The sequence below is a fragment of the Rhinolophus ferrumequinum genome, chromosome 16 (assembly GCF_004115265.2).
Source record: "Rhinolophus ferrumequinum isolate MPI-CBG mRhiFer1 chromosome 16, mRhiFer1_v1.p, whole genome shotgun sequence".
Taxonomy (NCBI): Eukaryota; Metazoa; Chordata; class Mammalia; order Chiroptera; family Rhinolophidae; genus Rhinolophus; species Rhinolophus ferrumequinum.
In genome coordinates, this window is record NC_046299.1 from 23,897,479 (window position 1) to 23,916,760 (window position 19,282).

Sequence of the window (19,282 nt, forward strand, 5' to 3'; positions counted from 1 at the left end):
ACCCTTCAAACCGATCAAATAGGATTTTTTTTCCATTGCCATTTCATTTTATCTTTTAAAAAACCCACAAAATGCAAAACACCACAACAAATGAAAATGCCGTGAAGCCCAGAAAATGCCAACCTTCAACTCTTCAAGTAGTAGGCTCATCCCAGAGACGGAATGTGCAGTCATACGAAGGAGAGAGAGAGAGAGAGAGAGAGAGAGAGAGAGAGAGAGGGAGAGGGGAGGACTCTCAAAGTGGACAAAAGGGGGCAGTTATATGACTAATTCTGTTCAATGGTCAGGTAACTGAATCACAGAATTATCGTTTTTTTCTGGACAGATACAGAGCAGGCCCCCTTCCTAAATCCAGCTGGGCTCACAGTGGACCACAATTCTCACTGGCATTCATGATACACAATTCTGCTCACAGAATATCCTTTTGGCTCCTCAAGCATTTTTATTTAAAAGATTTCAACGTTTTGGCACACACAAGTCAGAACTCACATATGTTGACAGAGACACAAAACAAGAAATATACACTTGATGATTACTATTGCCATAATAATAACTAACATTTATTGAGCACTTGATATCTGCCAGGTGCAATTCTAAGCTGGTTTATGTGGACTAACTCATATACTCTCACAAAAACCTATGAGAGAGCTATATGATTATCCCCATGTCAGATGAGTGAGAAAACTGAGGTCCAGGGAGGGTATGAGATTTCCCTCTAACCACACAGCCAGTGAGTAGGAAAGCTAGATTCAAATTCTGGAAATCTCTCCCATTTCTTACATGTTCTATGCCACATAGGTTTATATGAATTGCTTGGCACATAGCTGGTGCTTAGCGAAGGTTTTCTGAATGAATGAAAGAATAAATGAATGAAAGACCATATATACTAACAACACTGATATTCTCCTTTAAGATAGCAATGTGTATTTTCTTATGGAAGCCAGGCCTAATAGACAACTTAACCTTATGTGGACAAAGTGATTTGCCCTCCAGACCAACTTTCAGGGCGAAGTGTCCATCAGCTGTGCCTGTTCAAATACTAAATGCTCTAAGCCCCAACTCTCCACTTCACTTTCAGGCCAAGCCCAGCCTCCCTTCAAATCAGAAATGAGATGCAAATGTATCAAAGATGCTTTCTAACCACAACACTTTGTTTCTAGAATCTTTTCTTCTGAAAACAGGTGTTGCCCAATGAAATCAAACACCAATGAAATAAAAATGGGTGTTGATACTGCACCTGGATAAAAAAAACTAAGAAATTCAATCAATTACGTAGACATTTCTAAATCACCAAATACTTGGTGTCATATCAACAACTTTTATAGATGATTGACTAAAGGTTTTGGTTTTCATCCAGATGTTTGGGAGTTGCCACAATCATTAACCTGTTCGTCAGCATGTCCTCGTGGATTTCCAAGAGACATAAGTGAACACTAAAGAGAAAAAGAATAACCCAGAATAAAGCAGACTAAAGAGGACAGGGATAGCAGCCATTCGATGAAACTAGTCAAGCAGATTCCATTCTGGGAATGGGTTGCTGCCTTGGAGGTCCATTAGAACATGGATCCAGCTCACATGTGCTTAAAGACCTTTAAAAACCTTACAAGGCTGAAGCCTTGAGTATCCATAGAACCAGACCCCAGTCAGACCCCTGCATGACGGAGCAGATGGATCAGTCTCAGCGTCTGGCACACAGAGCCTACATTGTGGCCAATCCACCCTCTTCATATTCACACAGTCTCATCCACTCCTTGGACACCTGCATGCCTATGTGCCCGTATCTCTACGTATCGACAAGCCAAGCTGTAGATTTTGCAAAGCTTGGCGTAAATCTGGTTTGTGCCTTGTACATGTACTACTATGTGTGATTTAGTGCTCTGCCTTTTATCATCTCTCCTACTTCCATTTTCTTTCCCTCTCTACTTTTTAATGCTATTTACAACTTCCTTATCCATAGAGCAGCACAGCAATCTTTCAGTGTCTCTACTGATATACCCAAATGATTTTTCTTACCCAGGTTTTCTCTCCACTTGACTTAATTTATGTTTTAGCAAACAGGAACTTTAGATCGTTCTATTCAATAGTATTTAGGGTTATCACTTTTATCAAAGGGACCATGGCACTAAAGGACTCCTTGCAAGGGACATTTGTTTATTCTTATAAGAGACCGGCTCTCCCTACCTGAGAGAAGGCTGTGTGCGTGTGGGCGTGCATGCACAGCGTCCTCAGTTTGTGCCACTATGCTCCACTGCCCTGTGCCAATGCTGCTTGGCACTGGCAATAGGAGCCCAGGGAAACCATGATGTGGACAGCAGCCGCCCCTAAAACTGCTGGGGATAAATCCAGGCCTTGGGCCCTCCCTGCTGATAACCACTCAGTTCTTTTAAGAGCAGGCCCACATATGCCTGGCAGGGCTGCTTCCTCCAAAATCTCTCTCCCCCACACACCCTTCATCCCAGAGCTGCAGAGGAGGCTGTGATGACATTATTCACAAGCAAGGTTTGCGGGCGCACGGGGTGGGGGGGTGGGGGGTCTCTTCTCCTAGAAGTATGAGTTGGAGGGTAGGAAACCAGGACGATGTATCCTGATATTTCTGGGTCATCTATTGCCTTTTGTCCTTCTCTTCAATTCTTTCCACACCTTCTCCTCATGTTTCACTCTATTTGACCTTGAACTCTGGCCTCTCTTTTCATACCAAAATGTGTCCCAAAGGGAAGAGCACCTCCAAAACACAGTTACCTGGCCTGACAGGCCTGGAGACCAGTAGACAGAGGGGCCAGCCCATCACTCCACTCCTGGAAATAAATCCCATTGTATCTGCATTTTAATTTTCCACATAAACAAAGGCCCAGAGCACTCGCTTGGGCAGCATCACTGGACGAATTTAATTAGAAATGAAAAGTTTATAGGGCCCTCTTTAATGCGATTAATGCTCAGTTAACATTTATCACATTCGTATGCTGGCATCGCCTTTTCTAAGCAGCCACTGGCCATGAAATGAATTTCTCTCAACTTTTTTTGCACCTACCCTGGGAGGTCATCTCCTAAGGAGTCTGTACTGCCCTCCAGGCTGTCTCCCTGGGGCCAGAAATTAGCTGTTCCTCAGAGCCAAGTTCAAGAGAAGTAAGGGTCGGGGAAGAGGCGCATGTGTACGTGCTGGGGTGGGAGGGCCAGGTTGTAAGAGTGAGGGGAACACGGTCTCTAGGAGGAGCTGGACCTGAACCAGGGCTGTACCCTCTGCAAACAGCTGAGTGCTCAGCCCACCAGGCTAGCTAAAAGGCTTCAGAGCCTCTTCCCTAATAAAAAGAGACCCCCTTCCTAACACATGTATACCCCCAGTGCATTTCTGTGGCCAAAAAGGAGGCTTTAGCTGGAGCTGGTCGGCATCAATCCCATCTGGCTCTCACTTCTCTCCTCCTGTCTCTCGACGTCTCTCCGGACCTCTGTTAGGTTAGACGGTCCTTCTCAGGCCCATGGTGACTGGGAAAGGAACCCAAGCCTCGACCCTGGGGAATACGTCCTTTTCTCTAGCTCTCCTGGAGGCCAGACAGTCACAGTCAGTGGGAAGGCCTCCTGCCCTGGTGTCAACTCCTTAGGGAAACAGAGCGGAGTGGGGGAACATGAAACCTCTATTGGTCCCCAGAGGGAAGACGGCCTTCCTTATCTCCTCAAATGATCTTCAGTCTTCAATTAGAGTCTACTGAGATTGGCCTCCTAACCCAAACCAGCGAACCTGAGTGATGAGGAGGAGGGAAGGAAGGACAGGGTAAGGGATGGGGGAGGGAGGAGAGGTATCCTCTCTGCAGATGATAAAAGGAGATAATAGCTTTCATCTCTGCCTCCACCTAAATGCACACACCCTTTGAGGACCTCAGCAGACACAAACCACGCAGCTGCTACCAGTTTTACTCATAGTAGGTTACATACACCCCCTACCTCAGCATCACACACAACTCTACACCCTCACCTCTAGCACAGCAAACGCACGTGCGCATGCACACAGACAAAATGTGTTGTGATGTGGGGACCTCTGTGTACCTGACAGGACCCCCACTCATCAGCCCGGCAGAACATCTATAGTGCATTCAACCCCATACTCTGCAGATAACATTTACTAACACCCCGAACAGGCAGGCTGTTCAAGTGATGGCAGACTATTTCGTTTTGGAGCCAAACAATCCCTTCAGCCTGAAACCTTTTGAACAGTGAACTACCAGCTCCCTGTTCGACAGGACTGACTCCTTTGAAGAGCTCCCTGGAATGCCAGGGCCATTTAGACAGCTTCCCAGGGCATGGATACCAGGCTCAGCTAGATACCACAAGCCCACACACTCTTTCAAAACACAGGCACACAGAGCCCCCAACACATAATCACCAACTTCTCGGTACGACACACAAGACAGGCACCGTGTTGTCCTCAAGAATGAGGACGAAAGGTCACAGGCTAAGGGGCAGAGTGAGGGTGTCCTCCGTGACCATCTCTGTGGCCTGCCAGGCTGCATACTGCCCACAAGGCCCCTGGTTTCCTTTGGCTTCCTTCACCAGCACAGCAACGACCCCGGGGTCAAAAGGGAGCATCAGGACCAGGGAAAGCTGCCCCCACTGCTGGCTCCGACTTGCTCAAGCTCTAGGGCCACTGTTGATATCCCTTCCCACCCTCTGCCCTTGTCTCCCAGTCCTCTATGTCCTTCTTTCTCTGATTTCTTGACCCTACTGTGCCTACAAGGTAGGTACAGTTCCCCTTCCAGCCTGCTGCCCTGTCTCACAGCCTTTTTCCTCCTGCCAGGAGCTGCCGGTCATGTCCTCTGGCTTCCTCTGTTCCTGGATGGCTGCAGAGGGAGTTCACTGCAGAGGTACTTGAGCAGGGCTGAAGACAGGCAGAGGAGGAAGTCCGCAGCAAAGTGGCCAGAGGCTCCCAGGTGGAAGGGGCTCTAATCTGGAACAGGGGACCTCCTTCCCTCTTGGCCTCTCTCCCCTATCCCGTCTGCCAGGGTCCAGGCTGGAGTAACTGCACTGCAGCAGCCCCACAGCCATTACGACTGGCCTACCTTGCGGTGTGCTGCCTGGTGCAGGCGCCTGTGAGCTCCAGGTCCTGTGATTTTACCCCCACCCCCATGTTACCTCCTTTGCTCTGTCAGCTTTCTCCTCCCTGGCTGACCTCCTCCTCTTTCCTTTACCACCTCTGAGCTCCCTCAGTCCCCCTCGGCCTGGTCTACCAATTGCCCAGAGCTCTGGCTCCCTTTAACACTTCTAAGACCCTGCAGGGCTACCAAAGGCCCTTGTTCAGATGCATGGATCCAATCCCCCTTTTCAGGCTTCTGTTCCCTGTTCTACACTCTCAGATACGCTCCATTCCCAAACAAACCTGCCAAGCTGAGCCAGCTCCGAGACCTCTCCCTTTTCTCTCTCAGCTTCATCGCCTCCTTCCTCACTCTTCCAGTCCTCATTCTTACATTTGTCCTCCCCTTGCCATCCACATCTCGCCCTCTCCTTCTCCAGCTAGAGAGAATATACTCTGTCCTCCACCCCCCTTCCTCGGAGGCTTCTGGACTAAGAGGATCAGGAAATGTCACATTCCTCTTCACCTGCACTGAGGTTACTGTCTGGTCTGAAGCAGGAAGCTAAGTTATGTCCAGTTATGCAGACCAGGGGCTGCAGACCGCTGGCCCATGAACTGAATCAGACCCAAAGATGTGTTTTATTTGGCCAGCACAGAGTTTTTAAAAACCAAATCTTACTGCCTCTGGGCCGGGCCTGTGGGCTCCAGCTCTCACTACCTCTGACTTTCCCTACAAAGATCCCTAGAGGCATTTGTGCTCTGACACCTACAGCTACATGGCATCTCCATCGCTGTTCCTGATTAATACATTCCTCGTCAGTCTGGACTTTTGGACCCTACTTTCCTCACCCCACATCCCTACAATAAATCTGACCTCTTTGGAATGCCAATGACTCTCAGTTTCTCTCTCTCTCTCTCTCTCTCTCTCGCTCTCTCTCTCTCTCTCACATGCACACGCATGCGCACACACACACACACACACACAAAATATCATATTCTCTCTCAAAAACCAAAAGAAAGGGTCCAGTAATTATTGTGATTGTTGAGGATGAGCTATAAGAAAAACCTGGCTCTATGGCCTCTCACATCTCCCTACCTCCCTCCTACACGCCTTCTTCTCCCCCCTGAGAGTTCCCAGGTCTATACAGGTCCTTCTCCTCTTGTTTCCTACATCCGCAACTGCTCCCTTATGCCAGCCCTCCCCAGGAGGCCCCAGGCACCTGCCTCTGCCATCATGCTCTACCTAGTCTCCAAGCCTTCTCCCGTTCCAGCTATGCGTTTCTCCCACATAGTTTCTTCCTTATTTCCCTGGCATCTGGATCATTGGGAAAGGATTCGGAGGCTAAAACTTGGGCCTGGCCCTTGGGAGAGCTCTGCCAATGATTGTGTCTCAGAGCCACTGCCATGCCTCCTGCTGGGGGGACCTGCACCCTTGGTGGGTCACTGTGCCACAGATCTGCAGGAAGGGGGCTCACCAGGAAGAACATCTTCTTGGCTGCTTATGTGGTTGATCCCTAACCAGTGCTGCCAACTGGGCTGGTACTTAAGTTTTGAAGTAAAGATGGACAGCTGATCACACAGCTCTCCATCACAGAGGTAGCCTCACTGTAGCAAAGACCCTCTTATCGGGGACTACCTGGACTATGAAATGTTACAGTGCAAAAATAAAATAAAAAAGAAGGAAGCAAAATTTGGCTCCACTTTGCCCAAATTCTGAAATGAAGAATCTGTGGCCCAGCCGCATAATCACCCAATGGCCCAACCACTGCCTCCCTGATTGACCTGAAGGGCCCAGAGACAAGGAGTCCAGATTTCCTCTGTGACTGCAGGTCATGTCCTGTGGGCCTGCCTCCTTTTCTTCCTCTTGGCCTCAGAACCCTTTCACAACATAGCAGAGACAGGCTGGTGAGCGTGTGTGTATGCACGCGTGCACACACACACACACACACACACACACACTCACTCACCCCAAAGATATCAAAGTCTGTGCCTAGAAACCATTGTAAATATATTCAAGCTGCACCTTTACAGCACCAAAACAAATAATCTGTTCTCCACGAGGAAAATATCTCAACCCAGTAGTTGAGTGGTACACAGATCAACCCAAGGTGAGTTAATTTCCCACCTCTTTCACTTGTTATTTGCGCACTGGTTGTGAGACAGTGTTTCCCAGTCTTCAGATCTGTCAGAGGATCTTCTCTAGACTCACCCACATGTCTGGGTGAGCTGACTGGCCACAGCTATACCTAAAACTGCTTCCCCTGCAAGAATCTGAACACTGAACACCTGGCTTAAGGGGTGGGGGGGGGGCCGAGAAGGGGTGAGAAGGAACAGCAGGGATTCAGAGAATTGGCAGGCCAGGTTAGCACCTTTTACTGCATTCTTTTAAAGAACAGGAAGTGAAAAAGAAATTTTTTCCAGTATACACAGTTCTTTTACTAATAGCTGTAGCTTTCAACTCCAGGTAGCAACAAGGAGCGGCTAAGGACAGACCTGAGCATTAAGAGGCAACGTTGCAGCGAAGCTCGAGCTAAAGATCTAAAAAGCTGGGAGGAGACGATGGCTTACGGTGTTCTTTTATCAGTCCTGCTGAGAAAGCTGGGAAGCAAGACCCCTATCCCACGTGAGCTCATAAGGAGCCTGCTCTTCAGAGTGCAGGCTCTTGGTAGTGGTGGTGGTGGTGGTGGTGGTGGTGGTGGTGGTGGGAGGATTGATTCATCTTCTGCACCAGTCAGTACTATCACTACTCTTCTCTGAAAGCTGTAATATTCTAGTCCACAAACACATACCATCACATAAACAACCATATGATCCCATGTGTACCACAACAAGTCCATTTCCCAACTGTTCCCTCCCACCCCAACTTCCAACGGTGCCTCTCGTCTCCTGGATCTACTCTGCACAGTAATTCTCCCCTTGTGTCAATATGCTCACATATCCTGCTCTCAGCCAATCTACTGCTCTCCCCTGCCATACCCCACTCTCTCCCCAATACTCCCTTCTCCTGGCACCCAGTTTCCCTGCTCCTGCCTTTCCCATCTCCACTTGGCTAATTCCCCCTGTGGCCCCTATATTGAACTGTTGTGTTGTCCATTTCCCTGTGACAAGGGCTCTGGTTACAGAGTTATTGATTGGTTTTCATGCAGACAGATGGGCCCTTCCTGAGTTCCCATCGAAATCCCTGGCTGTATGGGTTGATTGTTGCCTCTCGGGGTGTAGGATTGCACTGGAGACCACCCTCCACGTAACCTCCTTGGCCCAGGCTATGGACGGTAATAAATGGAGGCAGCCTGAGCAATAATAAAAGCAATTGAGTGGGTTACCTGTGCAGACATAAGATTTATGCCTCTTCATTTTGATGTTATTGTTTTATTGAGTTCTCAGAATAGTTGGGACACCATTTATTTATTTAGGGGTTTCCTTCTCTTTCCTTCTTTGCATAACCCTCCAAAATCCACCTGGAACTTTCTTAAAGAACAACCCCTCCTGTCTGCCTCTCCTCAAGAGTTACCAGCTGAGGTAAGAACTCAGGGAACGCAGCCATTGCTCTCATCTGAAAGCTATTTTGTGGCCTGAACACCCACTCTAACCCAGCCAGCAGGGAAACAGACCAATATGACTGCTGGCCAAGAAGTCTAAAATAACTAAAGGAAAAAAACTGGCTTTTTAGGAGGACAACTCCAGCTCATTTTAAGGAATAAGAGAATCAATAGTCATACCTGTTTCAAAGTGATTCTAATGGTGGGTGACCTCTTTGGGAAGCAGTAGGAGACCCTCTTTGGGAAGCGACAGGTAAGCAAGGCTTCTCAGACAGAAACTGACATGTGTATTTGCTATCTGTGGTCTGGTCTGGTAGGCCCAGGGCCACAGAAGGCAACTTCTCTGTCCATATTTCTCCCATTCCTCTGAGGGTAGAAATCGTCTAAGCCCATCAACTTGCCTTGCCTCTTTGCCATGAGACCAATAGCCTGACCACCAAACAGCAGCAAGTGTATGGAGATGTGGCAGGAAATGCTACCCCTCTGGCCTAGCTTCATGCCAAGTGAGATCCAAGCGTCAAACATGCAGTGTTCTAGAACCTCAGTTTCAGAGGGGGAGACACAGACCCTAACCCCGAACACGTCCTCAGCATTCCCTTGGCTAGGATGAATGGCTCCCAGGTTATTTGGAAAGGTCTTTCAATGAACAGCTGGTAGACCACTGCCACTCCACTGCCAGAGCTCTGATGAAGACCTGTGAATAGCTCTGGGGCTATAGAGCCTTCTTGACGCCAGTGCTGCCCCTGCTAGGAGAATGAGTATGCTCTCTTAGAGCCAAACAGGCGAAGAGAGAGTGTCGGTAGCAGGTGATCAGTGAGAAATGGACTCTGGAAGAATACACTCCAAAGATCTAGGGACAGGGAGTGCCCTGATCCCAACGAGTGTAGGACAGGCTCAAAAAGTTAAGACAGTGATGGCCTTCTCGTCAGCTCATTCCAAGAGAGTGCCCTGAGGGGATCTTCAGTAACCCTAGACTCTTTCTGGAGTTTGTGCCTGTTCTTTCAAGGAACTGTATTCTCTTGTTCTCAGAGCAACAGCTAAACCAGAGACTTTGGCATATAATCAGGAAAATCTTTCCTGCCTAGTCAATTGCTCTGGGATGTAACTAGGTGACTTTTCCCCATTCAGTAGCATGGATCTCCCTCCATCTCTTCCCCCCTGCAGGCCATTTCCCACAGCAGGCCATTTCAATCTCAAGTCACCTGTTTATAAACACCTGCCCTCTATAACAACAGCGTACAAGCTGAAGAACTGGCAACTCCATGCTCAGCGATCAGTCACCCAATATTGAGAATGATTCAGATAAATTCCATAGATTAAGCAATCCAGTCAACCCTCTGGATTTTTGACAGTGGTCTCTGAGGGTGGGGGTGGGGTGGGAGGTCTCCCTGACCTACTCCTTTGGCTCACAGAGGTATTTCTATGAGGATTTGCCAATAGAGAATGTGGCTTGGCTGTCCAAACCTTTATCGTGACAGGATCAGAGAAAGCCAAACCCATTTTTAAAGCATGAAAAGCAATTTAGTTTATAAATATAACAGCATATTTCAAGTGCGGCGACAGCATCTGTTTTGAGGAGGAAAGGATGAAAAACCTTACAATTTGGCTCAGGTGGGTGAGCATTTGTGGACTCCCTTTCTTGCCAACCACCGGCACATGCACACCCTCACTCATAACAGTTATGAAGTCCCCAACACACGTGGGCAGCTCACCAATAGTCAAGCTCGCATCTCGAGAACCACCCGTTCCAATGCATCGCACTTTCTGCACCGGGGAAAATCTCCAGGCTCTTCCCACAGAGAGTGAGATTTCACAAACTTTCTGACATCATAAGCACCAGCAGAAACACCCGCCTTTGTTAGGCTTTAGGGTGAAACAACACGCCTCAGATAACCCTTCTCCCTACCGGGATGAAGCTAAGGGCATCAGGCCCAGATGCATCCCACCAGCCCCGACTCAGCAGCACACTGGGAAGCCCCAAAAACTCTTTCCAAAATATGAACCACGGTAGGATTCTCTCCCAAAGCAAAATTGAGAATACGCTGACTACTCCTTGTTGTCAAAGCAAGCTGGGACGCCTACCTTTGGACCTAGGGCTGTCTGCACATGCTGTCAGTGGCTTCCCCATTCCTTTCTTCCCACTTTTTCTCCATCTACAGCCACACCTGCCCACAGATGGCTATTTCAGTCTCCTTGCCCCTCAGGTAATAGGGCTCCACACTGACGAGATGCTGCAGCTGTTGGAGATGTCAAGCTGAGGCCATTCTTTCTCCCACTCTCGTTTCACCTGAGACTCACTTCTGTACTTTCTCCCAATTCTAACAGATGCACTTCAAGGCCTCTGGAGCTTGATCCTGGGGTCACCTGTCCCCTGCTCTCCATGGCTTTTCAGGATTAGAGCATCCCCAAACTTTTACCTAAGCCAAAACCATCTCAGCCAGTGAGGGGTATATGTGGGGGAGAGGGAGGCAAGGGGTGCTGCCACCATAGCTGCCTTGATTACTCCGATCCTCCGCCCATCAAGAGGGGCAAACGGCCTTAACCACACATGTCATGGGTTCCTCCAAAGCAAATCCTATCACGAACAACGGCATGCTCTCCAGAACGTCAGCACCCAGTCTCAGCACCATGGCTCCTCAGCAGGGCTGTTCACCTCCCAAGACCCCAGTTCCAACTCATTCCCAGAACCAATAGCCAGCCAAGAGGATAAATCTCTGGCAGGCTCAGAAAACAATGCTTTGTCCCCTTTCCTTCCCTAACCGCCACTCCAGCTTCAGCCCCAAAGCTTCCCCAGCCGCCTCTTCTGGCTTTAAAATGCAAAAGACTCATTACCCCCACCCTCCAAACCACCCAGTGTCTTTCTCCAGCTCCTTTGGAAGGTGTCTGAATGTCAACTGCTATGCTTTCAATACCTAGCTGAGCCAGGCCCAGGGAGCTGGAGGGTTTTCGGAGGGTGTATAATTAGCTGATCAGTATTATGTTACCCTGTTCATAACTGAATAACCATTTTAATACAGATGGCACACACCGGGATAATTTCTGGGGTCGCCTCGCAGTACGTTACAGCACGAGAGTGGCAGAGGGAATCTTCTTTAGCCAAGGTACATTCTACCAGCTAATTTTACCTGCTGTTTTCAGGATGATTTGGGATAATTCCATATCATTTGCAAAATATTAAAAAAAAAAACCACCTTGATACGTGATGCCAGTTACAGAAAAAAGCACCATCTGAATTATTAGTTGTCCTGATAATGAGCCCATGAAGAGTGCAAAGAATAACAAGGGTATGAAACCCTTAACCCTCATCTCATTTGGGGATTTGCCTTAAAATGAGGGGCAGGGGTTGAAAGGCTGCCCAAGGTTATCTGGAACTTGTACAGAGTCTCTGCTGATGTCAGGTTGTACAGTTCTGTGATGGTAAAGCTATCCTGGGTTCCTGCATCCAACTGCTGCTTATGTGTGCTATACCCACCACAGATAGACAGATACATTTGCACACTGGCCAGGTATATGTACATGGAATGTGTAAATGTGTCCTCCCTGGGGGCATTTTGGAATGGCTTGGGGAGTGGGATACTAACTATCTTCTGCTAGTATATGTTGAGCTGACTCCAGCCTGTGTTATCCCCACGTGCCTGAGCTTGTCATCAGTGCACACTTAGGCTTGGACATAAGGACCCAGGTGGTTAGAGGCATCTCCTAAAGTTCAGCCTCTGAATCCAGAGTTCTCCCTCCCTGCCTGGCGTCCCTCTCCTTGTCCAGCCCCTCTAGTCCCTGCCAATTGCTGGCTGGTGGCTGGCATTTGCTCTGCAGGCCTAGATATTCCTGCTTGCAGGCCGGAAATTTGTGCGGAGCTGGCTCGCAAGGTCTGGGCTCCGGGGAGGCAAGCTTTGTGGGAGTTGGCAGGGAGGGTGGGGGAGCCAGTACAGGCAGCTGCCCCTGGGGAAGGGAGCATGCCTTTAGAAAGGGAAGTCTGTTTGGAGGCGATGAATAGACACTGGTCATTTTAAAGGCTTCGGCTGTGGGCTGTGATTGTCTCTAGATACCAAGGCGCGTAATCTTGGAGTCTTAATTACCACAAACACTTGGATTCATTTCCAGTACTCCGGCGGGAGAAGCCTGGCAGGGAATACCCAGCCCTAAGCTGGAGACAGCCCTGTCTGTCTGTCTGTCTGTCTGCCTCCCAGGTGCCCTTTCCCTACCCCAAAGACTTTAGAGCTGGAAGTTGGGGAGGAAGGGCAGAGGCTGAAGAAAGAACCAAGATTCTAATATCAGGTGCTGGGGTGCCCTAGTGGGCAGGAACTGGAAGCTGGAGTCCCACCCTATAGCCAGGGGTGGCTTGCTCACCTGTTGATAGAAGAAACGCTGGGCACGGTGTCATTGTCGCAGATGCCCTCAGCCAGGAGCCGGTCGCGGATCTCCCAAGCAAACATAGTTGGGTTCTGTCGCTTGTATTCAGCAATCTTGTCCACCACTTTGGGCGTTGCCACTTTGGGCTTGGAGCCGCCAATCACTCCGGGCTTGATGCTGCCAGTCTCGTAGTACCTGCCCCGGGAAGGCCGGCGGAGTCAGGGAGAAGCGACCATGGCAGGGGCAGGGGGGTGCAGGCTCCGGAGCCGCTGAGCCACTCTCCCGCCTGAGGCAACCACGCAGAGGAAAAAGGTCCAGCGTGGCTGAGCCGGCTTCCAGAGGGCGCTTGGCTAGGGCAAGGGCGCATTAGAGGATGAAGGGGAGGGTGAGAAGGACACTCCCTCCAGGAAGGCGGTCATGCCAAGGGCTGCCAGCACACCCGCTGGAATAGGCGCCCCGGGGAGTGAAAGCCCGACCTTTCATTTGGGAAGAGCAGGAGGAACAGCGTTTCCAGGCCTCCAGGCTGACAAGGGCTGAGGCACCACCTCCAGCCCTTTCCCATTGAGTGCAGAGCCCCTATGAGAACCAAAACCCTCCTTCCGTCTACCCACTGCTGATTTTTATGCTCTTGGGGACCCGTTCGCTCCTCACACTATTCCTCCAACCCCTCGCTCTGCATTAACTCTGCTAGAAGAGGTGTCCCCCCTTTTCTGAAGACCGCAATCAAGCTGCCTCCCCGTGAGGACCCTAGAGCTGGGAAAGCGCTGTATGACCCTGCTCCACCCTGGCTCCTAGGGCCTCAGCCACCACCTGAGCGCCCTCTCCAAAAGGAGCAGCTCTCCAGATACCTCGGGGTTGGGCATCTCCCTCTCCCGCTGGCATCCTCGACTTTTAGCCAAGTCCTGGGGCTGGAGACCCAGAGCCGGCGGGGGGAAGGAGGCAGGGCGTCTCCCAGGGGCAGCTAGAGGCCCTCACCTGCCCAGGATTTTGCTGACACAGCCGTGGCTGACCCGCAACTGCCGAGAGATGTCACAGGGCCGCACACCCTGGTGGGCCAGCTCCACGATGCGCTGCCTCACCACGTCGGGCAGGGGCCGGCCGTTCACAAACACCCCCCCGAGCTGGTTCACACCCCCGTGCCCTGCTGGGGAGAGACAAGAAAAAAAACACAACACCCCACACAGCAGGGACGAGCCATTAGTCAGGGTCCGCGGCCCAGGACGTGCGAAGGAAGCAGGCAGGGCGGAGGGGCATGTTCCCGGAGCCGCGGGAGAACGGTGGCCCGCGGACCACAACGCGGAGGATTGGGGATTGGACCTGCCGGCGGGTAGAGACGCGGAAGCGCAGAAGCTAAATGGAGGGCTGGGAAAGAACGTGGCGACGCACGGGAGAAAGGGAGGGAAAGAATGGAGACGCAGGGCAAGAGAAAATAGGGGAGAACGGGGGAAACAGCAAAGGGGGAATGAATGCCAGCAAGAAAGAATGTAGGAAAGAAAAGGAAGAGCCAGGCAGAGGACGGAACCTGCACGGAGCGGGATCCCGCCTGAGCCGCACGCTAGAGGGAGTCGTCGGTGCGTGCGGGGCGGCGTGCTTGGAGGCGGATAATTTTGGGGGGTCTGGGTGACTCCGTACATAAAGGCTCCCAGCACACAGAGGGACATCTCTAAGTCCCTGACATTCCCCTTTTGCACCCTACCTTCTTCCTTGTATTTATTTTTAATCGGATTGGAGTTTTCCCACCTCTTTCCCTGTGTTTTTGTTTTGTTCTGTTTTTTTTATCGAATTTTCCTTTCCTTTATGTTTTCTATCTTCAGGTATTTGGAGGGTCCATATTTTCTTCTCGCCTCCCTAATGTCTAAAGTTCAGAGAAAGCCAGGTGGAGGAGGGAAGACTGAAGAGGTAGGGACCCTGAATTGGCTGCGCTCAGGCAGGGAGGCAGAGCTGAGCAGCGCGTCGCGCGTAGCAGCCAGAGAACGCAGGCTGCTTTGGCTCGCCGGTCTGCTGCGCTGCGCCAGGCTCGGGGCCCACCGCCTCGCCCAGGTCGCCTGGTACAGGTCGCCCAGGCGAGTTGAGGGCTCACGGGGCACCCTGTGCAGCCAGCCCAAGCCAGCTCTCGTCCCTCCGACCTCTTAGATCTCGGCAGCCGCCCAGGACACCGCACAGCCAGGGCGTTTGCTCGCCTGGCCAAGAGGAGGGCGCTGGGTCTCCAACCCGACTCCAGCTCCGGCTTTCCACCACGGAGCCCAGGTGGTTACCGGATGCCAGGCCTGAGAGCGCTGCCCGGTGCCCCATTCTCTCTGGCCTAAAGCAGTCTAGAAATCCTGCACTCAGAGCGATCAACCCGCAGCCGCAGTTACTGAGCAATCCAAGCTCAGAGACTTCTAGCGGCCGAGTTGGGCCGGACCGAGCCGGCAACCTGCCGCCCCTGCCCTACTAGCCTCAGGCGACTTTCGGAGAAAGCGGGGACATCTGCGTCCCGCTCAATTCTTTCCCGTCCCCTTCTGAGGGGAAGGAGAGTAAGGGCGGTAGAAATCCCTGGGGAGAAGCGTCAGATCTGGAGGCTGGTGAAGGCCGGAATCTCTTATTTTAACCCCCATCTCCGCTAGTCTCCCTACCTCTAGCCCCACTCCTCACCCCTCCCCGCCCTCCAAACCCGGACCATCAATAATTTAGGCCCCGGGAGAACTCGCGTTACCGGTATGAAAAGGCGGCAGCTGCGGGCAGATTAAAGATGAATAATTCAGCTTCCCCGGGCTCCGGGCCCGGCCCCTCGTACCCAATCTAAGGGGTAGGAGGAGAAGGGGGCACGACAGGAGTCCAGGACTGGGGACCGGAGCCGGCGCAGAGTCGGGCCTGGAATGCGCCACTGCCGCCGGCGCCGATTCCGGCGGCGGCGACTTGCCTGCTCGTTCGCCGCCAGCGCCGTGGTCTCTCCCTTCCTCCGACCACCTTCCGCTAGCCTTGGTCCTCTTTAGGTTTCAAAGTGGCACCCAGTGGGCGGCCGGGATTCGGCAGGTCCCCAACGGAATCGGCCAGAGAGGAGTGCGAGAGTAGAGGCAGCCGGGCCCGGAGGCCGGCGGGCAAGGCGAAGACGGCGTGTGGACCCGGTTCCACTACCTCGGAAAAGGAGCCTGGATTTCTGGCTCTGCTCGGAGAGACTCGCGGCAGCCCGAGGCCCCTGGCTCGGATTTCCCGTGCTTGGATATTATTTAGGAAAATATATTTTATCCCAGGAGTATTTTTTAAAGATCCTCCCTGTAACGCTAAATATATGCTTAGAGAAAAATTCAGCTCTCTCTCTTCGGCTCTTTTGTCCGAAGCACAGATCCAAGCCAGGTCTAAAAAGTTTCCCTGTGAAAAGTTACAAATTATCTTTAATTATTAATCTACAGAGGAGGAGATGGTTTTTATTTAGAATCTATTTATCTTTCTAAAAGCCTGGAAAAAAATCTCTGAATTGTTTTCCAAGCTAAAGACATATGATATGAATTAGATAAATTCAAATTTCATCAAAATAATTCCCTCTTTTCTTATTTTTTCATTTATTTTCTCTCCTCTTCTTTTTCTGTCACATTCTTTCTGTTTTCTTTTATTTCCTTTCTCTTGTTTTGATTTCTCTGTCCTTTCTCCCCAGCTTTGGCATTTGCCTTCCTTTTGTTCTCCCCCCCACCCCCACCCCCTCACTTTCTCCCTTTTTGCCTACCCCCTGGCCAGGTGGCTGGCTAAACGGTCCTGACCAGGGAGTGGGAGGTGGGCAAAGAGCCTCCAGAACTAGAAGCAGAGCCTTGCTCTGCCCAGGGGCCGCCTGAAAGACTCCTCTACTCCATCTCTCACTGACTTCGATTTCTCCTTGGAACCCCTCTTTGTTTTTAGAGCACCTCCTGGGGAGAGGGGGAAAAAGAGGACTACTACATCCTGCCAATCTCAGACTCCCAACTCAAGGAGGAGAAAAGGGGAAGGAGAGGAAAGGGAGATAGGGGGAAAAAAGAGGAGAGAAGTATTGCAAACCAGCCTACAAGAAGCCTTGGCTGGGCTGGCAGGGCACAGAGATGCTGGGAGCTGAGGGTCAGAAGGGGGCACCCCACCCCCCACACTCTTCTGCCTGACTTCTGACCCAGAGGGTGCTTAATGCTGGGAGTCTTCTCCTGGACAACCACACTCTAAGTTCCAGAAAGGTATAGATGAGGAGAGGGAGCAAGAGGAGGCAAACAGAAAGGGGGTGGGAAGAGAGACAAGATAGAGAAAACACAACACAAGCAAAACCCTGAAAACTGCCAGCGCATTAGTTCCCCAGCCCAAGGCAAGAGAGTGACCAGGGAATAGGGTGGCTGGAGCCTGGATGGCGGTGCTGTGGATCCAAGACTTAAGAAGGAGCAGGTGGAAGGAAGGCAGGCAAGTGATGGGCACCAGGGAAGGTAGGAAGGTAGGTAGAAGAAGTATGGGTGACAGAAGGCAGAAGAGAGAGAAACTGGAGGCTTTAGAAACAACTGGGAAATGAGGAAAAGAGGAAGAACGAAAGGGGGAACTGGGAGAAGCCAACGTGGCCTCCAAGGTGGGACCTGAGCACAGGGGGCCAGGGCCGCGGCAGGACGGGACGGGGTTGGAACATGGAGCCCCTAGCTGGGACAAGAGCCGGGCGCCGGTACTCACGGTGCATCGCGGAGAAGGGGTCTGCTTTGCAGTGCATATCCATGGGGAGGCAGAGGAGCGGGAGCAGCGCGGCCGCCGCCGCCGTGTCGCCTCTCAAACTCAACTTCAGGACTTGAGGAGAAAAGGGAGGGACGGTGGGGGGGTGAGCAGGTGCCCGGCTGCCGCGGGGCGCACAGGGGTTGAGGGCGCCGCGCTGCGCTCCCCGCGAGGACTCCTCCGGGACCCGCCGGAGTTTGCAACCGCAGCCGCCGCAACTTCCCACCGTCTGGGCTCGGGGCTGGGCGGTCAGCAGAACGGCCCAGAGGCGGCGGGTCGGGCGGGGGGAATCTGGGGGCGCATGGCGCTGGCGGCCACTGCGGCCAGGGCTGAGGCTGGGAGGGGGAGGCGGCTCGCTCAGTTCCCCTGGAACCTGGTCATCCGAGAGGCAGCGATCGGAGAGGACGAGGCGCTGGGGCGGCCCGAGGGCGCCGGGCTGGAAGCCGGGCCGCTCCAAGTGCCGGTGAGTTGGCGAAGTTGGCAGAGAAGTAGCAATCCTTGGGTTGTCCGAGCGGGCGCCTTCGGGAGGGGAGAGCGCAAGCTGGGCCCCCGCCCCCGGAAAAGGCAGGCGCACTCTGCCGCGGCCGAAGGGCCGGGAGGGAGGGAGGGAGCCGAGCGGCGCCGGCAGTACTGGGCTGGCCCCAGGTGGGTTGCGGCTGCGAGAAGACTCGGCCGGAGACTGGAGCCTCGGCTCCCGGTGTGTGTCTCTCTAAAAGCTGCAAAGCCCCCTCCAGACCCCCTCCTCCTCCCCGCGCTGGGAGATGGATGACTTGTCAGACAAAGGCAATAGATTCCACCACTCTGTGATTCGCCAGTGCCGGAGCCCCGAGCTTCGGCGAGGAGGGCCCCGCGCCTGTCACTCCGGTGCCGGTGAGGGGAGGGGAGGGAGGGGGAAACGGGAGGGAGGAGGGAGCAACGAGCGAAGGAAGAGGGAGGGAGGGGAGCGGGCCAGGGGGAGGGGGAAGGGGAGCCCGGGATTAAAACTACACTGAGAAACGAAACTCGCCGATAAGATAAACGTTAGATAAGGATAAAGAGCTGCCAGTCTAATGAATATTCAGGCAACGACGGAGGGCCGCGCAGCGCACCGCGCTCGGAAGCCTGGCTCGCGGTCCCTACTCACCGAGCCCTGCCATCCACCGGCCAGTGCCCGTATGGGCCACGCCGCACCGAGCCGAGTCCACATTCCTAGTCTTCACCCCCCTAGTCTCCGCTCTGAGTTCCCTTCCGTTCCTTCCTGGTTTTTCCTTCCTCTCTCTGGTCCTTCCCTTTCGCCTTTCCTTCCTGAGGTACCTCTCCACCCACGCACCCCCCAATTCTCATTCCGGGGCAAAGTGCCCGGCAGTTAGTCCTGTCCTGTCCCACGCGCGGCTAAGTGTAGAGCTTCCCTCGTCCCCTTACCCCTAGGGGTCTGGGCAGCCCAAAACGCTCGGTTTAGAATCGAGCTGGACCCACCTGCCTCAGTGGGACCCAACGGACAGTGGGAGAGCCCGGGGACTTGGCTCCTGGACCCTGGGGTGGCCGAGGAGGAGAGCTTGGGGAGGGAGACAGTGCAGAACGGCTGGTGGCTGGCGGCAGAGAGCGCGAGAGACCAAGGCTGGCTCTCCCCGGCTGGGGAGAAGAGGCTTCGAACGAGGCTGAGAGCCGC

The 19,282-nt window shown here is 52.5% G+C and overlaps 1 protein-coding gene across 5 annotated transcripts in view; it reads right to left on the reverse strand.

The window, feature by feature from the left end:
* The window catches only part of PAX2 (paired box 2), a 79,815-nt gene extending 60,956 nt beyond the window's left edge, over window positions 1-18,859 (reverse strand). For 3 of the 5 annotated variants that reach the window (XM_033131428.1, XM_033131429.1, XM_033131427.1), the window contains exons 1-4: window positions 18,758-18,859; window positions 17,599-18,153; window positions 13,924-14,092; window positions 12,946-13,143 (exon numbers count right to left, since the gene is read on the reverse strand). In XM_033131428.1, the coding sequence (XP_032987319.1) occupies window positions 12,946-13,143; window positions 13,924-14,092; window positions 17,599-18,153; window positions 18,758-18,770 (935 nt within the window). In that variant the 5' untranslated portion in view covers window positions 18,771-18,859. Of the gene's footprint in view, window positions 1-12,945; window positions 13,144-13,923; window positions 14,093-17,598; window positions 18,319-18,757 lie in introns of those variants that run through there. The other 2 variants (XM_033131430.1, XM_033131431.1) reach the window with 2 other exon arrangements.
* Between the last annotated feature and the right edge of the window lie 423 nt (window positions 18,860-19,282).